This window comes from Chelonia mydas, chromosome 1 (genome assembly GCF_015237465.2).
Source record: "Chelonia mydas isolate rCheMyd1 chromosome 1, rCheMyd1.pri.v2, whole genome shotgun sequence".
Taxonomy (NCBI): Eukaryota; Metazoa; Chordata; order Testudines; family Cheloniidae; genus Chelonia; species Chelonia mydas.
Window position 1 is genome coordinate 123,488,604 of NC_057849.1, and position 22,354 is coordinate 123,510,957.

The window sequence follows — 22,354 nt, forward strand, 5'->3', positions numbered from 1 at the left end:
AGAATGGGAGGATCTGAGAAAATATGTATATTCCTGCTGAAAAAAGTCTTATTAATTGAAAAACAAACATACATATAGGAAAGATGTGAACAAACTGGAGACAGTCCAGGGGAGAATAAAAATGTTAAAAGATTCTGAAAACCTGACCTCTGAGGAAAGGGTTAAAAAAAATTCGCATGTTTAGTCTTGAGAAAAGGAGACTTATGGGGGAAATCTAATAACAGTCTTCTGATATGTCAAGGGTTGTTATATAGACTAGACAACGGTGATCAATTGTTCTCCATGTCCACTGGAGGTAGGATAAGAAGTAATGGACTTAATCTCCAGCAAGGAAGATTTAGGTTAGATAGTAGGAAAAACTTTCTACTATAGCGGTAGTTAAGCTCTGGAATAGACTTCTAAGAGAGGTTCTGGAATCTCTGTCATTGGAGGTTTTTAAAAACAGGTTGGACAAACTCCTGTCAGAGGTGGTCTACTTTTACATGGTCCTGCCTCAGGGCAGGGGGCTAGGATTGATGACCTCTTGAGGCCCCCTTCCAGCCCTACATTTCTATGATTCCATGATATACAATAGTGAAATAGAACTAAATTCAAAGGAACTAATACACCAAATTACCTATATTTCATCACAGAGATGTGTACTGTACCTGTCCTGCTACCAATTACATCTATCACACACATGCAATTGCACAGTTATCCATTTTGCATACATGAGCATAATGAGTGCTCAGCCTGCACTTTCTTGTGCAAATGTTACATACACACTTGATATATTATTTTTTGAAAATGTGGTCATAGGTGCCTAAGTTCAGATACCAGAATTTTAAAATATTGATGTTAGTTTGGTTAGAGAAGTTAATGGAGCAACATCCATTTATACCAGCTGAGAACCTAGCCCTGTGTTGCCAGATTTCTTGAACTGCCAGAGGCAGAGTATATTTCCTAAATCAGTCCAGCCAGAGCCCTTGTTCTGATCTGCAGTCGAAAGAAAGAAAGGAATTAATTGATCGAGTCTCAGAGCTTTTCCTACTCTCTGAAATCCGTCACTCCATGCCTTGTGTGATCATACACAGATTCATTTATAATATGTGGGAAATGAAGAGTGAATTCCTCTCTCTCTTTTTGTAAACCTGCAGCCTGGAAATAAATGTTAAGGCACCATATTACAAAATATTAATAACAAAATAAATCAGAATGGGCCTTGCCAGCATGGGCACCACTTTCCACGCAGGAAAGGACACATCATTGTAATATGGCCTGGGTTCCCCTTCTAAAGTACCGCTGAGAGGCTTCCTTCCACTTTCCCACTTCCACAGTCATGGGCTGAAGTCTGAAATCTATGCAATGTGACAACAAAGGCCAGATCCCTCAAAGGGACAGCAGAATCCTCACTTTTAAAAAGGCAGTTATGAATGACCGGTATACCCTTTCCTTTTGAACAGTAATGATTCGTTCTAGGAGCAACTACAGGATGTCCATATTCACAGAAAACAAACCCACATATAGATATTGGCACAAGTCAGTATTGACAAAATACCCATTTTCTACAAATACAGAAGCTTAGAAGTAATTACTTGAACTATTTGTTACCACTTGAAGCAGCTCAATAAGAAACATGAACAGTACTCATTTGTTCAATTCAAAATCCCCACAATCAATAGTATGCTCAGTCATGGCTTTGCCACAAGCCCTTTGTAAGGAGCAGCACATAGCCGCACTGTCCCAGGAGAGGATCAGGACTCTGAAGGTCACAATCTAGTTTCTGGTTTCCCCTTCACCTCAGGGAAAGTAATCTGCATCAGCCCTACGCTTGGTACAGACTACTTCCCCTGGTATACTGCCAAGGTCTGCCCACTCCCCGCCCATATGCGTGGAAGGGAGAACAAGGCCTCTGTGGAAGTTCTTCCACACTCCTGCAGTGCTGGTTGTGCACCAGGGAGCAAGGGAGTTCCTTAAAGCCGCTTCATCATAGCCGGGATGTAGGGTTACCACCTGGCCGGTATTTGACCAGCCTGGTCGGATATTTTATGGATTTGCCAGTTGCCAGAAAAATAATTTAAATCGGCCAGTTTATTTTTATATGGGTCTAAAGATTTGCATTATCACAATACACTGGGAATCTAATGTTAAAAATGTGTCAAGCTAAAGATGCTGCAGTGTTCCTAATTCCGTAGTTTAAGCGATAACAGATCAAAACTGTTGAAAATACAGCAGTCTGCCCACCCACCACCAAACCTTTGGACGGACGAGAGGAATCGCCCAGGTGTTGAAGTGATCAAAAGTGTGCTTTGCATTATATGCAACCTCAGCAATTCCTGTTTAGAATTCTATGAAGTTGCCGTTAAAAATAAGAAATTGCTGGAAAAGGCAAAATCAAACAGCAAATACAAGAAATAGACTCAATGGATTTTCTTTACGTATAAAGTTCCAAAACATTCACATTCAAGTATATATTTAAAATATAGAATCAAGGCAGTTTGGGAAAAAATAATCTCAATGAAGACGGACACAAACAAAGCAGCTTTGAGAAAAAGGACAAAGGTCAGACAATGATGGTATCAGTCTTACCTCTATGTGTTCTCTCTCTAGATCAGTGGTGGGCAACATGCGGCTCGCGGGCCGCACACAGCCCTTCAGAGTAATCCACTAGAGGGCCACGAGACAGTGTTTACATTGACCGTTCACAGGCATGGCCGCCCGCAGCTCCCAGTGGCCGCGATTCGCCATTCTCAGCCAATGGGAGTTGCGGGAAGCAGCGGGCAGCATGTTCCTGCAGCCCGCACCACTTCTAGCCAGCTTAATAATGACCAAGAGTTATTACCCTTGGATGGCCCATGTGAAATAAGTTGGGCTCAGTCCAGTGCCTTTAGCTGAGGTATCTATATACCATGTTTTCATCCTGGGAGCTGCTCAGCATCGTCAGCGCCCATCGACTTAATCAGGCTGTCTAAGCAGAGAGGTCAAGGCTTGAATGGCATTAAGACTGAATGACCCCCAACCTACAGAGCTATTTCCAAAAAAGCACTGATGACCATTAGCAGGACCGAGAGGAAACACTTGCACAGTCACTATCTATTATATAGAGTGATAAAAAACTTCAGTCTCTAAGGCTAGCAGTACCAAAAAAAATCTGCTATTTTCTTTTTAATTTTCTCTGCTTTGTCAAAGTTTGTTTTTACATACCCTGGGTAAGAATACAGCTGAGGACTCACAGAGGTACACAGTCATCAAAACCATTAAGTTAATTTAGTAACAGAATGAAGAAGATAATGGCCAGAGAAGAAAATGATTTACTAAAAACACTCAAGACATCTCATGAAAACCCCACTTCCCCTTAGGACACAGATGGCTGAAGGAGGGAATACAGCTGAAACAGGTACAGACACAACTCAAACGCCTGAGATTTTTGGACCTCAGGGATGATCCACTTCCCAGATTCAATGCCTTTATGAAGGCCTTAGTTATATAAAGCTGCATGTCACCAGAAGCCCACATCCAGCTGTCAGAAAAGATGTGGGATTAATAAAAGTATGGAAAATGAAAAATAGCTTGTGCAGAGGGGATTTTTATTTAGCAAGTCTAAAATGGCAAAGTTCAGCAGACAGTAAAAGCAAAAAATAAAATGTTTCCCTTTCCTTCTTACTCAGAATGATATTTGATTTGAGGCTTGTTTGGTGCAGTCTTTTCTATCCTATAATTTTGGTTTGCCTTTAAACTATTTACGGCACACTAAAATTCTCTTCAAACTGTATGAAGCCAATAATCCAACCTCACCAAAATCTTTAAAATGTCATTTATGATTCATGCGTGTGTCTTGAGAACCCGGGCCACGCAATGCGGCTCAAGTGGTCAAGGAAACAGGGGGAAAGAAGTATTATTGTCATCTTCCTCCCATCCAGTAGGTTTTAAATTTCCCAAATACTTCGTCACACTGAATCACGGTAAGCTGATCCCTGCATGATTTGTGATGAAAAACCAATTATTTCCAAAAGCGGCAGCAAGGTGGAAAGTAGAGATAGAATGTGGAAATTACACATGAACATTTCAGTCAAAGCCAGGACCAACAAGGTATGTATGAAGTAGGCAGAGTAACTCATCAAAGCCTAAAAATGCTTCCAAACAATATTTTAAAAGTTTCTTGGCCAAATCTTGAAAATCAATAATACAGCACAAGTACCTGGGCTGTGAAGCATGATGCTGTACAAGTGCTGGGGAGAAAAGATCCTTCTCTCAGGCCATGTAGCCACTCCATGGCCGCCGCCGCCACTGCTGCAAATTTTTGCAGCTTCAGTAGCTCCCATTGCTCGTCTTCCATGAACATGAGCTTACAATGGCTGATCAGGCAACTTAGAGATGGATCCACTGGTCTGGGCCTTACTCCTCCCTCCCTTGTTACCAAACCTCTCCATATTAGAGCACTCAAGGAAACCACTTGGAATCTCTGTGTCCTACTTCCAACATGGTGTCCCCAAATCCAAACCCCTTCACCCTCAGTGTACAAATGCACCTATTCTATTGTGCTTGGGGATCTCACTATCTGGAGGCAGGGTGGGTGAGCAGGATTATTTGTTCCTTTATGGGGAAAAACATTTGAGTACATAATGCATAGTCAACCTGTGGAACTCCTTGCCACAGAATGTTGTGAAGGCCAAGACTATAACAGGGTTCAAAAAGAAAGTAGCTAAATTAATGGAGGATAGGTCCGTCAATGGCTATTAGCCAGGATGGGTAAGAAATGGTGTCCCTAGCCTCTGTTTGTCAGAAGCTGGGAATGGGCAACAGGGGATGGATCACTTGATGATTACCTGTTCTGTTCATTCCCTCTGGGGCACCCGGCATTGGCCGCTGTCGGAAGTCAGGATACTGGCTAGATGGATCTTTGGTCTGACTCAGTATGGCCGCTCTTATGTAATACAGCTGGTCAAAAATGGGGCTTTTATCTGTGGAAAATTTTGATTTTCAGTGGTAATTTGAAAACTGAAAAATTTCAGCTGAAAACCAAAACAGATCATCCGAACATGAAAATATTTTGAGTTGGAAATGCTGCTGTAGTGCCTCATGGGAACTTTAGTTCCAGTGCCTCAAGCTCCCATTCTCTTCCGTAGGCTGGGCTCCCTCGTTGGATTATGTCTCCCATGCTGCACAAAAGTCAACCCCCTTGAAGAGTTGTGGTAGTGCAGTATGGGAGATGCAGTGTGGCCAGGGAGCCCATCCCATGAAGGAGAATAGCGACATGAAGGAACTGAACTTCAATTCACATGAGGCATTGTGGCAGCATTTCCAAATCAAAATATTACAATTTTCAGATAAAATAGCTCATTTTTCGGGCATCTGGGTTTTCAATGAAAATTTGAATTTTTTGTTGTTGAAAACAGACACCTTTTACAAAAAATATTTATTTAGTCAAAAACACAACAAGCTTGGCAGAGAAAATTTTCTACCAGTCTTATATGAGCAATTAAAAATACATAATAGTGCCAGTTATTCAGAGATATATAACCTTAGGTTCCATTTCTGTGGGGATGAGGGGCTATTCCTCACTTCAATTTAAAACTTGAGAGGCAGATGGTTTGGATAAAATAAGAAGTTAGTCCTATTTTCCCCCTATACCTTCACCAAATCTTCACCAGTATTTTAACTGAACTAAAACCAAACTATTTTAAGATATGAATAAATTGGCACAGTGTGAGTGGTGTCAGGGGCTAGACATCCCAAGTATAACCCCATCTGAGGCACATACTTGAACAGCTGGCCCATTTCACCACTCACACCATCACAGCTACATTATTTTTAGTGTGCTAACTTGATCAGAGCTAGTGTGCGTATGCCTCCTCAAGCTGGGAATTACATCTCCAGCTCCAAGTGTAGATGTACATTGAAACATTTTGACTGACCCAATCTAATGTGGGGTTTTTTTCATATTATGGGCCTGTGATTTATTTTATTTATTTATTTATTTATTTATTAGATTTCAATTTTTCATCCCATTTGGGATGGGCAAAAATTCAAAATCTCAAAAATTCTCATGGGGCAAGAAAATTGTTTCCCACCCACCTCCAGGCACAACTTTGTTTTCTGACATGCAGAGAATACATTCATGGAATACACTACTCTTTAAAGAGCTATTTTTCAAAATGTGGATGATGGAGTAGGATTCGCCTTAGCTCATGTGAGATCTGTTGAAAATGGACTGGATCTGAAAGACCACAAAGATGTTTGATGTTCTTTAGCATGTTCTTCAGCAAAAGCATTGTGAGAACAGTCATTGCTCTTGTGAGTTTTCCTTTCCAACAGAACTCATGAAACAAGCTATGCTTTGTCCATGTGGAACAAGCTGTGTCTTGTCACAGTGTAACCAGACAGCATGCCCTGTTAGTGGGAAATAAACATCCAGAAGAGAGGAATGGGGTTGGAGGGGTGGAAGGGCAAGCGGATGAGAAGCAAACAGAGAAAGAGGAGGTAAAATGGAGAAGAAAGTGGAAAGGAGAAACAGAACAAGCAGAGAAGGAAAACAAAGGCAAGGATGGAAATAGAGAGGCAAAAGCTAAAAGACCAACATACAGAAATAAAAATACAAAAGAAGAAGAGAAAAGAAGATGAAAATGTAAAATTAGAAATCAAGTAAACAGACTAAAAAGAGAGAAAATAAAGGAGGAAAAAGGAATTGATACAACAAAGAAATCAAAAGAAAAAAGATGCAAATTAATAGATATATAAGAGGGGGAAAGGTATAGGAGAAAGACATGGAGAAGTCAGAGCACTAGAAGCACAAACACGAGAAAGAGAAACATAACAAAGGTCACTGTATATATTTTATGTAACTTTATTCACAGGAAAGAGACCATTTTAAAATCATTTCTCCTTCTGGTGTTTTGTGGCCAGTGTATTCGATGTGGTTTGTGACTTCAAACCAGAATTTTGGGCAGTTGGAGCAAGAGAACAGAGGTATAGATAAAACAGATTATATCCAACTAGCATGGCCCCTGCACCAGAATGACATTCATATTCGTGAAGTGTTCCATTTAAAAAAAAGAAAGAAACAGAAGAAAAATCCAACAAGGAGTCCACAGAGTATGGAAAAGGTGACAGAGGAAGTCTGGTGGAGCAGAGAATTTAAAACAGGGCAGCTCCTTGGCCAGCTCCCTACCTGGTGTTTGTGCACCGAAGTAGTGATGGCCTTCTACCTTTCTCTCTCTGGGGTCTCAGATGGAGGGATGGGTCTCCCCTCTGGTGTTACTAATGGGTCATCAGTTTGGGCACCACCAACTTAAAATCCCAGAAGTATCTTTGGATGGATGAGTGCATGATAAGCAGTTATCCCTGCTTTTATCAATATTTCTACCAGACTGTCTCAGAGACAGCACACATAGCAATTTATTCAAAGGGAGGTGATCTACTAACTTTCCTGATAATATGGGGTACGTTCAGCCAATCAGAAAACCGGAACCAATATCACATGACCAATCAGAACCAACCAAAGGCAGCTCAAAATTACAAAATTTTGTAATTTGTGTAGGTATGTGAAAAATGGTCACACAGATTTTGCAGTCATCTTAACTGCAAAAACAAGGGGTGACTTTGGCATTGTCTCTTAGAAAATGTGGCAGTTCAGCAGAACAAATGGAGAGAGATACACAGTATCGTAAAACTAACTATGTTGGCCTCCCTGGGGCATATTTTATATATACACACGCACACACAGACTTTAAAAAAAAACCACGAAGTATTTGCATCTTTAAAAGCACTATGGGGACTCACTCCTCACCAGGTTAAGTCCAAGACAGTGGTCCTAAGTAGTGTGCTGTGGAGCTTTAAGAGTCCTGTGATGTGAAATCTCCCAAGAGCCATGAATGTTACTGCAACATGTAGGCAGGAAAGGGTGAGGTAAGGGTGGTATGACTACTTTAACTTTGATTCTGTTGCTTATGTGGATTTAGGTCGTTATATTACATTAGAAAAGTAGCAATAATCTGTTACATTAGTATTTTAAAAACACTTTTAAAAGAAAGAAATAGGGGGAAATCATTAGGAGTTAGCACAATGAACAATACTGTAATGGTTATTCTGGGATTTACTTATTATAGCTGTGAAGTTGTTATAGCCTACTCTGAATCAACGCATCTCAAGTGGTGTGGTATTGTCAATTTCTGTGTATTTATGATACCGTAATAGTTCTCCATGCCGGCATAGGCCAGGTTATTGAACTCCCTTACATTGGTGAGCAGTCAGTCAGTCAGTCAGTCAGTCTCTCTCTCTCTCTCTCACACACACACAACTAGGTTCACTGATTTGAGTGGGGTCATTTGTTGAGTAACAATTCATCTGGCACTGAGAAAATAAGTGGAGAGCCTCTCCTATCTGGGGAGAGGGCTGTCTTTTCACAGATGTAGGTCTGGAGTTCAAATTGCAATTCACTTCTTGAAATCATTGGTGGGTGTGTATATATGGTAGGTCAGAACTCTCTATTCAGGCAGAACTCCCACTGGTTAGAAATGCACACAACTAGCCAGATTCTGTCCTAATTTACACCTGTGCAACACCAAGACTGCATACTAAACTCACTGGCACTTTTGCTGCAAGATTTTTCCTATACATATTAAGCCACAGCTTTTCTAAATTAAACATTTATGTTTATATCTCCCTGAAAAAAGAGTTAATAACAATGAGCTACTAGTAAAATACATCCTAAACTAAAGATGTACAAGGTTTCTCTGTAATAAAGGAAGCTGTTGTTATCTACAGACATAGCAGAGCTGCATTAAATGGCATCATCCAGTGCAGTAGTTCTCAAAGCCGGACCGCCGCTTGTTCAGGGAAAGCCCCTGGCGCGCCGGACTGGGTTGTTTATCTGCTGAGTCCTCAGGTTCAGCTGATCGCGGCTCCCACTGGCTGCGGTTTGCTGCTTCAGGCCAATGGGCGCTGCAGGGAAGCGGCGTGGGCCAAGGGATGTGCTGGCCTCCCTTCCCGCAGCCCCCATTGGCCTGGAGCGGCGAACCAGGCCAATGGCCTGCGGACGCAGCAGGTAAACAAACCGGTCCGGCGCGCCAGGGGCTTTCCCTGAACAAGCGGAGGATCAGCTTTGAGAACCACTGATCCAGTGCATACAGATCATAGACAATGAATATGTACTTTATGTGAAGTATAAGGATAATTTCCTTGCTTGTTTTACAAGTGAGAGATGAAATTACAACTGCTCTGTGGAGATTATGCAATATACTTGTGATGAAATGGATAGCCTAGAATAAAATCAGAAATCAGATAGAAAGTCTTGACATGTTTAATGTGGTGTTCACATGTGAAATATTTGCAATAAAAGACACAAGCCTTCTGCCTTTAGGTTTCATTCCAAAGTGAAAAGTCAGACCAGGTGCCTCAAAATGTTTGCTAAGGTCCTTGTTGAGGGTCACAGGGACTGAGATATGACTGGGTATGGAAATTATGTGAAATGCTTAGTTTCAGTATGAAACCAGCTGAAACTCTTTGACTTTGACTGCAAGAATAAAGCCATTTGAATTAGTTAGTAAATCGAGCTTAGAAACACAATTCTCTCACTCTCAAATTAATTAAACAAGCAGCCCTGTTTCACTTAGCATAAAGGTTTGTATTTTCTTGCACAAAAGAGAAAACAGAGTCACATGGTCTGTTATTTGGAAAAATGCTACTATGTAGCACCTTTGCCCAGCTTAAAAAAAGGCATTAATATACTTTTGGATTCTGTTAACCCCTTAATCAGTCAACGTTTTTGGAAAGTTCAGAAGACATGGGGGTGACAAAGCTAGGAGGCGGGCAAAGGGGCATGGCAGGTATGTTGGGGTGTGGGAACATGGTTACAGTCAGTCAGAGGGGCTGATCAGTAAGGCTGAGAGCCGAACAGGGAAAGCTGGCACAGTGTGTGGAGTGGGAGTACTGTGTAGCTGGAGGACAGTGGAGAGAGAGCAGAGCAGGAGCAGCTGGGCAGCAGCTGTAGGCGTACACTTAGGGAAAAGGCAAATAGGCAGGGTGGACAAAAGGCATAGTAGGGATATAGCATGCTAGCTGTGGAGGGAAACAGGAGAAGCAGTGAGGGGGTTAGGTTATGGTACTTGAGCAGGAGGAATGCCATCTGCAAGATGGTGCAGTGGCAGCCAGCTGGCAGGGTTTCTGAGGAGAAGCTTATACAGCGTGCTTCTGGCTAGTTAGAGTAGACCTGTGTGCCAGCTGGTGGAGCTGCCAAGGAAGAAGAAGCTGACAATGTGTGGGTGGGGGAGAAGCTAAAAGCCAGCCAGCCAGGCAGGAGTGGCTGGCTTTGGCAGATCACAAAGTTTCAGTAGTCCAGAAGCACTGAAACCCTTTAAGCTAAGAACGGCTCTGGCATACCACAACAGTGGTGCGTTACACTGGAGGGGAATTACAATGGGGCTCTGTGCTGGCATCTGCCTGTGGATCTGATTGTAGGACAATTACCTGAGTCCAGAATCCATTTTACATATCCATACGCCATTTTACAAAGCCCCAGTTACATAGAATCCTGAATGCCCTGGTTATGGAGTCAGTCTAATGTTTTTTATACCACATTCATCACAATTATGTAAGAACCAAAATGCGCCCAAAGATTTTCAAGGCCCAATGTAAAACAGACTCAATTTATAAGTGTGTTTATATGCTATTTTTCTTTCCTACCCATGACTGGAAGGGTTGCTCAAGCCAAAAGCTACCACAGCGTTATGAAAGTTAATGGTATCAGCAATTATTTGAGCCCCTGGTTAACGAAAATCACAGCTGACATTGAATGACAATTTATACTGACTTTAATCTATGCAGTTTGTGGCAGTCCAGTGCAAACAGAAAAAAAATATATTTGTACCTGCTTTGTAAATCATTAAGATGCAATCTCCCTACATAATGGGTGGCTGACGAGACGGTGATGACTCTAGCATTGTGACTGCGAGTTCCTGATTGCTTCAGTGTTTCCAAGAGAAGGTTAGTCAACAGGAAATGTCCCAAGTAGTTCAACCCAAAGTGCTCCTCAAATCCATCCTCTGTTTTCCTTTCAGGGACCAGCATCACCCCCGCTAAGGAAGAAAGTGCAGAAAAAGTGTGATGACTTCAGAGACTGAATGAGGATTCCTGACACAAAAGCAACACAAGATTCCTGCTACACATCTTAAACACAACTTTCAACATGATGGATGATTGGTGATTGCATGTGAACTGTAAAACTGACAATGATGGACTCCCCTGGAGAAAAATGACAAACTCCAGGCCTCAGTTTACCGATCTAGAAAATGGATAGAATCATCCCTCCCTTCCTCTGGCACTGTAAGGATTAATTAGTTAATTTTTGTAAGGTGTTTTGAAAATGATGGGGTCAATTTAACCTTTGGGTTTGCACCAGCTCTCAACACTGTGGGCCCCTGGCAGTGGTAAGTTCATCTGGAGTGGGAATGCAGAAATGCAAAAAGCTCCCTGCCACCCTACCAGTGGGCAGGGCCAGGCTAATCAGCAGATGTGCTCTTCCAGGCAACTTTTCTATTGAATTCTGGCTGGAGTTTAAAAAGCTACCCTCCCCCAGGGGCAAACCCCCATCCCCACAGCTGTCTCCATGTGCGGGGAGGGGGAACTGGAGCAGAAGTAAATCTACCCTGTTAAGTATTAACAAAACAGTGTATACACACACACAGTTTTATTAGGACTCATTAGGGAAATACATACTGTGTATATCTCTATATACAATTTTCAAACTTGGGCGCCTAAAGTTAGGCTCCTAAATCTGTAGTTAGGCCCCTAAATCTGTAGTTAGGCCCCTATATAAAAGTGGTCTAATTTTCAAGCAGCTGCAGCTCTTATTAACTTCTCTGGAAACAGGTTGTTCAACACCTTGGAAAATCAGCCAAAGCTTCCATTTAAGTGTCTAATTATGGATTTAGGAGCATAACTTGAAGCACCCAACTTCGAAAATGCTACATGCATCAGGATGATATGGAAGGGGTATGTATAAAAACAAGAAAAAAAATGAATTAAAAAGTTATGAAATACATTTCATTTTTTTAAAATTGCTGCACAACTGGATTGAGAGAATCAGAGATACATATTGTTCATGTGGTTAATAGTTTTGAAGGTTTTCTGCTTTTTCTCTGAAACACTAAGTACCATATGATGGGAAGTTTAACTGTGCTCTCTGACATGGAAGAATATAAGCTTCCTCCCAGTGATGCTTCACATTTCCATTATAAAGTCTTTCATCAAGAGTCAGACTGATGATGGCATACGAACCTCCCAATCTGACTTGCTCTTACTGTGCTTTAGTATTACTGCTTCCTTTTTGGGGTCCAATTGCCAAACAATGTCATCATGCTACAGGGTGCTTGGAAAGAATGGAGTACTTTTTTTGTTTGTATGGCAAGCTCCTGTAGCAATTTTTTCTAATATATGTGTAATTCCTACTCCTTAATGGGCCTATACACTGAAAAAAAGATGGCGGTGTGTGATGGTCTGGAATGGGGCATGTGCATTCAGTAAAAGCAGAGAATGCACATGCCCCAACTCCCTGCCCTAGCTTGGAACCCCCTTCTGCACCCAAACTCACCTGCCCCCCAAACCCACTCCCGCACCACCAACCACCTGCCCTAGTCCCAATCCCACTCCAGCTCTCTGAACCCCTCAATCCCAGCCTGGACCCCCTCCTACACACCAAACCCCTCATCCCCAACCCCACCCTAGAGTCTGCACACCCAGCCGGTGCATTCATACACCCCTTGCGCCCCAAAGCTCGGCCCCAGCCCTGATCCCCTTCCCGCCCACTGAACCCCTCAGCCCCAACCCGGAGCCCTCTCCTGCACCCAAAATCCCTGAGCCCCAGCCCCACACCCCCAGCCCAGAGTCCATACCCCCCCACACACCCCAACCCCCTGCCTCAGCCCAGAGCCCCCTCCTGCACCCTGAACTCCTCATTTCTGGCCCACCCCAGAGCCCACCCCCTCAGCTGGAGCCCTCGCCCTCTCCCGCACCCCAGCGCCCTGAGCCAGTCTGGTAAAAAAGAGCAAGTGAGTGAGGGTGGGGAGAGCGAGCTACAGAGGGAGGGGGGATGGAGTGAGTGGGGAGCGGGGCCTCAGAGAAGGGGCATGGCAGAGGGTGGGACCAGGGTGTTCAGTTTTGTACGCATAGAAAGTTGGCTACCCTAAACAGTGGGCTGCTCTAGGCAGCTGTATGCTCTCCCCTGCCAGCCCAGACATAGGGGGTGTTAAGGTAGAAGAGGACAGAGCTGTGACGCTTGCTTCTATAGACATTCTGGCTTCTGTCACAAGCCATAGGCAGGCCCGGGGAGGCTGTCATAACTTAGAGCTAGTACTGTGCAAATAATGGATTTTTCAGTTCACCAACAATTCTGAAAACTCAGGGAAAAAATGTGTTTTGTGTCAACCCAAAACACTACATTTTGTGAAATTTTCAGCAAAATCAAAAGGTCAAAAATATTTGATGCAAAATGAAACTTTTCATTTAGATTCCGAGCATTTAACATTTTTGAATATTTTAAAATAAATCTGAGGAAATTTCTAAATGAAAACTGGTTGGAACTGAAAAATGGAAATGCTTTAATTAGAAAATGCCAAAATGAAACATTTCGACTTTGTCAGAGGTTTTCTTTTTTCCACACAAACAATTCAGCGAAACCAAAAGGAGTTCGCAAAATATTTCAGCGTTGCTGAATTTGCATTTTTTGCTGAAAAACGTTTAGGATGAAAAATTTCAACCAGCTCTATTAGAGCAGCTCCAGGGCTGCCTAAGGAGACTTTTGACCTCTGGAGATGCATTGAATTTGGTGAGTGCAAAGGGGGCTCAGAGATGCCTTTGCATTCCACCGTTTGGGCTGCACCTCCAGGCAGCAGAGCACCAAATCTGAGCCTATTCCTGTGATCCTGGTGAGGAGAGAGAGAGCTCACACCCACTCAAGGGTGTAATTTCTAAAGTATAAATTCCATCAAACTATTTTGGTCACTGCTTAAGAGCTTCCTCTTTGCAGAAATTCTTGTTCAGTCCTTGAGCAGGCACAGTCATTTCTGCTAGAACGTCTTTCTCCTCCTCCTCTTTTTTAAGAATTTGCTAACTAATATTAATCCAAGAACAAATTTGGCAAACTGAGATTTTTCAGTATTGAACAAATATTTTTCCCCATTCTCCTAAAGGCTTTGAAAAGATTCACATCAAGGTTAGTGAAAAACCTTTCCTGCAATTTGAGGAAGAGCAGTTTTAATGTCCATATCTACAGGAAGACAGAGCATATAAATACAGTGAACAACTGAACCAGGTCAGTTTTCTGACAACAGGGTAAACCTCACCAGTGTAACAAGCTCTCTTTTTTTAAATTATTAATTACCTAACATTCAGCAGGTACTAAAAATGGTACACTATTGATTTTCTTTTGTCCAGACACATCATCAGCTTTACTCATGGGCCCTGAAGGGGTGAAATAAAATAACAAAAACTATTTCTATTTTTCCAATAGCTCACAGACTATTTGATGCCAAGAACATGCAGCATTTCCATCTTATATCCTCACTGCAAACTACCTGCAGCTGAGAGGGATATTAGTATTCTTCTGATAGGGAAGCCATATAACAATATCTTTCAGACTTGTTTCATTACAAATTGTCTTGGGATTAGTAATTCTCCCCAGTGTTTTTAGAGTGGCTTTGAAAGTGGATTTAAAGAAGAAATGGCAACATACAAACCATTAGCAGTCACAATCTGTTTTGATTCAACTGTTGCATATGTATTTTCTCTGATTCAGCTGGATTGACTCCAGAAATCTTTGTTTAAACAGACATCACCAGTAGAAACATGACAGAAAATAAATTAATAAGTAAGCTGCTAATAGGGCTTTTGCTTTGCGATTGGTTAACCATTATTACTGAAGTATCCAAGCAGAGGACTGACAGTATGCATACTGAGAACTGCATAAAATGCCATGCTGCCATGAGATTCTGCAAAATACAAATAAATTAGCACAAGCAAGTATATTGTACTTCATTAACTGCCCTGAAAGACCATTCTTGTAAAGAGAGTTATATTCTACTGAGCTGCATTTAGTTGTATTGTTGTATACATAAATGTTTTAATTAGTTACACTTAATAAGAAGGCATTTATAACAATTATCTTCTATGAATGGTGAATAATGGAGAGTTTTTGCTAAGTTTTGAGATATACAGTTGCCCAATGAGAAATGGCATTGTGAATTGCCTTGCATTTTTTCTAAAGAAACCTCTCTCTTGGTCAGGGGAGAGCAAGCCAATGAAAAAAGCCTTATATTAAACGGCTGGTTTTATCTCATCTAGTCCATAGTGCACATGGCATAGTAAGAAGTTCTGGACTGGCGTAATAAATGTCGCAGGTCAGGACCAAGGAACCTTCACAGAACTGTATGTAGGAACTTGGACAGTACTAGAGTTGATTAGAAACATTGCTACTTTGCTTTCATGAGAAATTAAATATTGTAAGTAAATGTATTTTAAAAGCTTTAAAACAAAGGATTTATTAAAGAAAGACTGTTATTTACAAAAAGTTACTTCAATTTGTTTTGTTTTAAAGATATTTATATTTCTCAAATTTTACTTTAAATAAATCAAGCATGGCACAAAAGATTTAAAGTATCTCTCCCACGGAGTAATCAACATGTCCCCTTTGGCTGCCTGTTTTCAACAGGCTCAGGGAACAGCAGTCCCAAGGAGAGCTGTGCAAATAACAGGTGTTTCAGTTTGCTGGCAGATGGGGTGGGGGGATAATTTCTGGCTGAAGTCAAAACAATTATTTTTATTTGCAAATTGAAAAGTAAAATATTTAATTTAGGACCGAACAAAGTTTAAATGCTGGATTTTGATCTCAACCTTTTAAAACATTTGATTGTTTTGGTTATAAAAATAAAAAGGAAATTCTGAAACAAAAAGTTGTTTCAAACTGAAAAATGTAAATGTTTAAATTTAGAAAATGTCAAAATGAAACATTTTGATTTTTTCAGATTTTTTTCTCCCTGACTAAAACAAAACTGACACGAATTCATGAACTGTTTCAGTGTTGCTCAGTTTGCATTTGTCATCAAAAAATTTCTGACAGAAAAATGTCACCCAACTCAGAGGGCATTGCTCCTGCACCTAAGTCTCCAGCCATGGCAGCACAAGGCAATGCTAGGCATTGAGAAGGCTCAGTTATACATATTTACATGCAATTCGTTTTGCGGAGGAGCTGAATCTCTCTCAAAGTATTTTTCACAGGCTTTATATTATTCCCAGACTTGCGTTCCTCTGGTTTACAAAGGAAGAGTGTGTTCTAAAAAAGAAATTCCAGGGGGAACAATTAATAGAAGGCTGTTCCACATGAGAGGAGAAGGCATTGTCTACACTCAGTTTTTATACCAGTGTAACTATTTCTGTTAGGGGTGTGATTTTTTTTTTTTTTTTTTTTTTAACCAACAAGGTCATGCTCACTACACTGCTACAATTTACATAGTTCCAGTATAGTTATACCAGTACAATCCCTATTGTGGATACAATTATTTTGGTAAACAGATATCTTATACTGGTATTGCTTGTTCCCCCTTCTGTGCAGGAATACCAGCATAAGCACCTTTATGCCAGGATAACGGCATCCACACTATGGGGTTGTACTGCTTTAATTATACTGGCACAGGAATAGTTATTCTGGTCTAAAGCATCTTTATACTGATATGCTACACACAAAATCTATGTTAAAAGAACATTAAGGTTACAAAGTCAAGTCACTCCATAGCTGGGAAAAGCCAGAATGAAAGTTATCTGTGGCATCATAATTTGGCCCACTTGTGCCTATGCATTATGATACAGTCTTTAATTAAATGATCACAAAATATTTTTTCTACAGGGGGTTGCACAGGCAGCCTTAATTCTGTCATTTCCTAACAATTTTTGCATGTTATTTCCTAGGTTTTAAAAAAGCAAACTAAAAATACCAAAATTCCGTTGTGTGGCATCATATTGACACCCACATGGGTCATCAGCAAGGTTGGAACATTTAGATCCACCATATAGAACTCTGTCACTTGAGCTAACAGTGTAACTGAAAACAGTAGGCTGTTATCCTCTAAATGGGCCAGTATTAGAGAGTGGTGGGCCACTTTGCCATAGGGTTTCAGAGATCGTTGCTCACAGCAGAGGAATGGTGAGTCTCAGGGATCTCTGATTCCATTCCAATGCCTGGAGCAGGAGTGTTCTCTAGTGGGCACAGCCTCTTCTGCCCTTTTACCTCAAGCTCGAACCCTTCCCCTTCCTGATCTAACCTGTATCATTTCCCCCACTCTAACCTCCAGTCACCTTCCCTTCCCCTGCTCATGTTCCCCATCCCAACTGGCTCCCAGTCCCAATCTCTGTTCCTGGGCTCCTCATCCAATCTCATTGTTCCTACAGATCCTTGTCCCTGTTTCTTTGCTCAGCCTTCCACCCCAATACTCCAGCTCCTCAGGGCTGTCTCTCCTCCCCTGCTGCACTGGTTCAGTCCCAGTCTCCTTTGCCCAGCCAGTCCTAGACTCCTCCCATCTCAACTCCCAGTTTCTCTCACTCCCACTCCAGTTTCTGCCCACCCAGACTCCTTGTCCCAATCTCTTTCCTCCCTCCCTCTTCCCTCAAGGGGTCTAGCTCTTGTTCCCTCTGTATTTGAATGAGGCAGCTTCCTCTTCCACCCTGCTTTCCCTGCATGGGGGTCACTGAAAGCACAGGAGAGACAGGCTCTCTGCTCTCAGTTCAAGTATCCAGACCTGGACCTGGCACAGCCCACAGCAGACCAGAGCTTCAACTGCAGGACAGTCCTGCTTAGCCTGGAGATAGAGCAAGCACAGTGCAAACTGAATCTTCAGGAAGTTTAGCTGCTAAAATTTAAGATGTCTCTACTGAGCATCTGTGAATTGCCATTTTTCAAAGGCTTATAATTTAGCCAAACTGGGGTGGATTTCCATAGAGATGGCAAAAGGCACATCCCTGACACAAAGGACATCCCCTGCCAAGTTTCAAGTCCCTGCTCCAAAGCTTGGGGATGCTGGAGGTTTTTTTTCTAAAGGTTGCTAGACCTTTTTATCCTGGGCAAAATAACTATTTTCCCCTCACCTCATTGTCAGAACCAGCTGAACAATTTTGGCTCACATTTTCCAAAAAAATCCAGCCTGAGGCAAACACACAACGTGGAAAATTTCAGCCCAAACAGTTGAAGTTTGGCAATATTATAAGCAACTGAAAGCAGGGTCTTAAAATGAGAAGTGTCAGACAACCTTAACAGGCGGTGCTAGAAGTCCTGCCTACAATAACTGCATCCACACTAAAAAGATTAACTGTACCTGTATACTTAAAGTGGTACAACTTTCTAGTGTAGACAAGGCTTAGGTTTATCAGGTGGGGGGGAAAAAAAAGACAGAGCCCAAACGCAACAAACAATAAGTGAAACTCATCAGGTTCTTGACAAAAATGAAAAGCCTATAAACATACTAAGCTCCCTAAGGGCTGATTAGATTTTTGACACACCTGCATTCTGCCATGGGGCACAAAAGAGTGTTGATTTATGTATTATGTGTATAGTGAAAATACATAAAACCCAACCTGGCTTTCTGGAAAACACAAAAAAACAAGTTACAAATTCATGTTTAATTTTAATTCATTGTTTTATAATGGATTTTTTCTCATTAAAACAAAATAGAGCATTCTTAGTTGAGTCTGGATGCAGAAAAACATTTTATTCCTGAAAATACATTCCCTCCAGTGCATTATTATTCAAGACAAGCATTCACAACCTCAATCTTAAAACAGATAAGGCAGCCACACCATCCTACTTCAATAAGAAATGCTGCTTGATGGTGAAATTTCTTATTTTGTGATTTGCACTAAAAATAATTTAACGTGGAACAAAATGAAAGGGTTTGGTAAAAAATAAATTATGGACCCAATCCTGCTCCCACTGAAGCGAATTGCAAAGTCCCATAGACTTCAATTGTTTAAGATTGAGCAATACAGCACATCTGCAGCTGAGTTTTGTATCTATGTTCTATTGATAAAGCTGGCATCATTAATTTGCAGCTGAGACATGAAACCAAAGGTGGCGAACTCGCCACCTGTGGAGACTGAGATATTTACAGTTTCATAGAGTGTTTGACATTATGGAATGAGAAAAATCTTTTAAACTAGTTAGGAAAAAACAAGACTGTGCTAAACAAAAGTCAGAATTGCAATGTATGCGATTTGGATTCTCTGACTGCCAGAACTACCCTGAATGAGCAAGTTGCTACTGTAACTGACTTGTTATTACAATAAACATATAGACCTTTTAGAAGAGTTCTGATATGTTTATCAGGTGAAGTATGTAGATATTATTTCAGCTGACAACAATACTGCTCAGTAAACAACTGAACAATGCAGCTGCTGGATGCTGATCACTATTGAAAATCCGGACACTTAATTTAGATAACTACATTAGGAGCTGAGTTTGTCTGAAAATCCAACCACTTATGTGGGAGACTAAATGGTAGCTGTTAGATGCTGAGTTTGTCTGAAAATCTGGCTCTCTGTGAATATCTCACATGTATACAACAAATTAGTGTTACACACAAATATCCTTATGCCTCCTTCAGTGCTACCAATAATGCAGGAAGACCCTCTTTGAGCTAATCCATAAAGCCACTATCTTCTCCTCCTTCAAAGTTCTCCCCTAGACCCAGCTCTGCCATGATGCCTGTAAAAAAATCAGCTAATTAATCACAGTATGAAGGGCAAATAGGGATGGTTGGCTCTTAGGAAATGTAGGTGGTAATGTAGGGCACAGGAGATGAAGCATGGTCTAAGGCATTAGACTAAGATTCAGAAGATCTCGCTTCAATTCCTGGTTCAATCATAGACTTCTTGTATAATCTGGGGCAAGTCGTGTAGGCAAAATCTGTGCTCCATTGAAGTCAAAGGTAAAACTCCTCACTGACTTTAATGGGGTCAGGATTTCACCTTCAATTTCTTTGTTTTTGTTCTCATTTGTAAAATGGGAATAACAATATTTCCTTTCTCCCACCCTGTCTATCTTGTTTATTTAGATTGTAAACTGTCTCTATGTATTTGTATAGCACCTCGCACCATGGGGCCAGGATCTTGACTTGGGCTGCTTGGTGCCACCATAATATAAATAATAAATTACAACTTACTTTAGCTATTAATAATAAATTTTAGGTGTATACAAATTGTATATATATTTGTACCCTACCCATCATATATCAGTTTTCTTCTTAAGGTTTGATCCTGTGAACTATTTAAGCATATGAGTAACGTTATATAAGCGGCAAAGAGTCCTGTGGCACCTTATAGACTAACAGATATATTGGAGCATAAGCTTTCGTGGGTGAATGCCCACTTCGTCGGATGCATCTGACGAAGTGGGTGCATCCGACGAAGTGGGCATTCACCCACGAAAGCTTATGCTCCAATACATCTGTTAGTCTATAAGGTGCCACAAGACTCTTTGCCGCTTTTACAGATCCAGACTAACACGGCTACCCCTCTCATACGTTACATAAGTGATTAGTCCCTTTGACTTCCATGGGACTTCTCACATATGTAAAGTTACTCATATGCATACGTGTTTGCAGGATCAGGGTCTAAGTGTGTATGCATATATATGTGGTATATTACACACAAGCACACATACATAACTCATACACATATCTGTCTCTATAATTTTGATTGTACCATACAGCCATACCCCACAAACCAGCATGTTTAGAGAGGGTTGCATACGATAATAAGAATAAATTTGTGCACTCACCTACAAAATGTGCAATCATGAATTTCTGAACCAGTCAATAGTTCAGAATTATTGTCTGATTTTAAAGTGGCTTAGACAGGGTTCAGCCTGAAATTCATTAGCTTTGTGATCTGCCTAAAATGGGCTAATATATTAAAATCTCTCAACTTCAGTGCTACAAAGAAATGTATTCAAGGTCTTATAGATTTCCCTCCCTCCCCAACCCAGTGCCAAAAAGACACACAGGTACTCTCAAACAGTATTTCATTGTCCTCAAGTCTGGCAATTTGTATTCTAATCACCTTTGGTGGTATGTGTGGATGCTCTGTTTTCCCTAAGGATGTTGTAATGGCCTTGTTAAGTTTACTGATGAGTGGAATCATTCACAATAGCAAAAAAATAAAATAAACAAACAAGTGTATTTAAAATATATTGAAAAGCATTTTCAGCATACAAGGAAAACAACTGTCAATTTGGTATGGAAAAAAATCTCTTAAGTGGGAAATAATACCATCAACTTACAGCTATAGAGATTTACACACCATGTCACTGTCAACTCCTAAGGTTTTTTTAATACATGCCTCTTCTACATGCAATTACTATTAATTTAACATTTATATTGTGGTAGTGCCTATAATGTGCTACATGGTTTTCAAACATACAAAGACACAGTCCCAGTCCCAAGAAGAGCATACAGCCTGACAAGAATGTGGTGTTGATACCCAAGACTGAATTGTAAGACTAGCTGATAAATTGCACTTATTATGCACCTTTAGTTAATTAACATTTTATCAGATTTTTTAAAAAATCTGAAATCCTCCTTTTAATGACTTTGTAGACAGGCTATTTGAGCTACATGATGTTTTTCTATGTTAAAGGAAGTGTAGGGGGAAAAAAAACACATTAGCTCATGTGTCATATGCCAACCCAAATAATTTTTAGAAACTGAAATTGTTTAAGCAATGCGCCATTTGCGTTTTAAAAAAAAAATGCTTTCCTTTTGATTCACTTTGAAAAGCAAGGGGCTGAGCATGAGCGGCATGGATTAGCAAAGAGGGGCCTGGGAAGCAAAGTAAAAAGCCTAGCAATGAAAGGGCTGACCTTTGTTTGCCAAATGAACTCACACATGTTTTCAACCGACTTTTTCCCCCTTAAATTAAACCCCAAAATTATGTTATGATAGCATTCAGGTTCTCATTTAAACCAACTATAGCAAGGAGATAGATGAGATTGCCTCACTGCCCTTACCTCATCCCATTTTGCTTTGGAATCGCTATACTTTTGGCATGAGATTTCCAAAAGAGCCTAAGGGAGTTAATTGGTCAAATCCTACTGAATTTAATGGGATTTGGGTACCTAATTCCCTTAGGCTCATTTGAAACTCCCAGATTTGGTATAATAAATCAAATTTGGATTAGATCCGTGCAACGGGATGAGTTCTAAATGGCAGATAACATTTCTAAAGTACCTAAGTGACTTGGCTAGGTCCAGAAAAGAGATGTAGGCTCAAGGTTGCAACACAGGTGTTTTAGGTGCTATGAAGCCTAATGGAATCCATAGCCCAGGTTACATGCGCACAATGCA

At 41.0% G+C, this 22,354-nt stretch overlaps 1 protein-coding gene across 6 annotated transcripts in view; it reads right to left on the minus strand.

The window, feature by feature from the left end:
- The window catches only part of DHRSX (dehydrogenase/reductase X-linked), a 226,647-nt gene that overhangs the window by 48,006 nt on the left and 156,287 nt on the right, over positions 1 to 22,354 (minus strand). For all 6 annotated transcript variants that reach the window (XM_043537755.1, XM_037899658.2, XM_037899650.2 and 3 more), the window contains one exon: positions 10,844 to 11,051. In XM_043537755.1, coding sequence (XP_043393690.1) covers positions 10,844 to 11,051 — 208 coding nt within the window. The remainder of the gene's footprint in view (positions 1 to 10,843; positions 11,052 to 22,354) is intronic.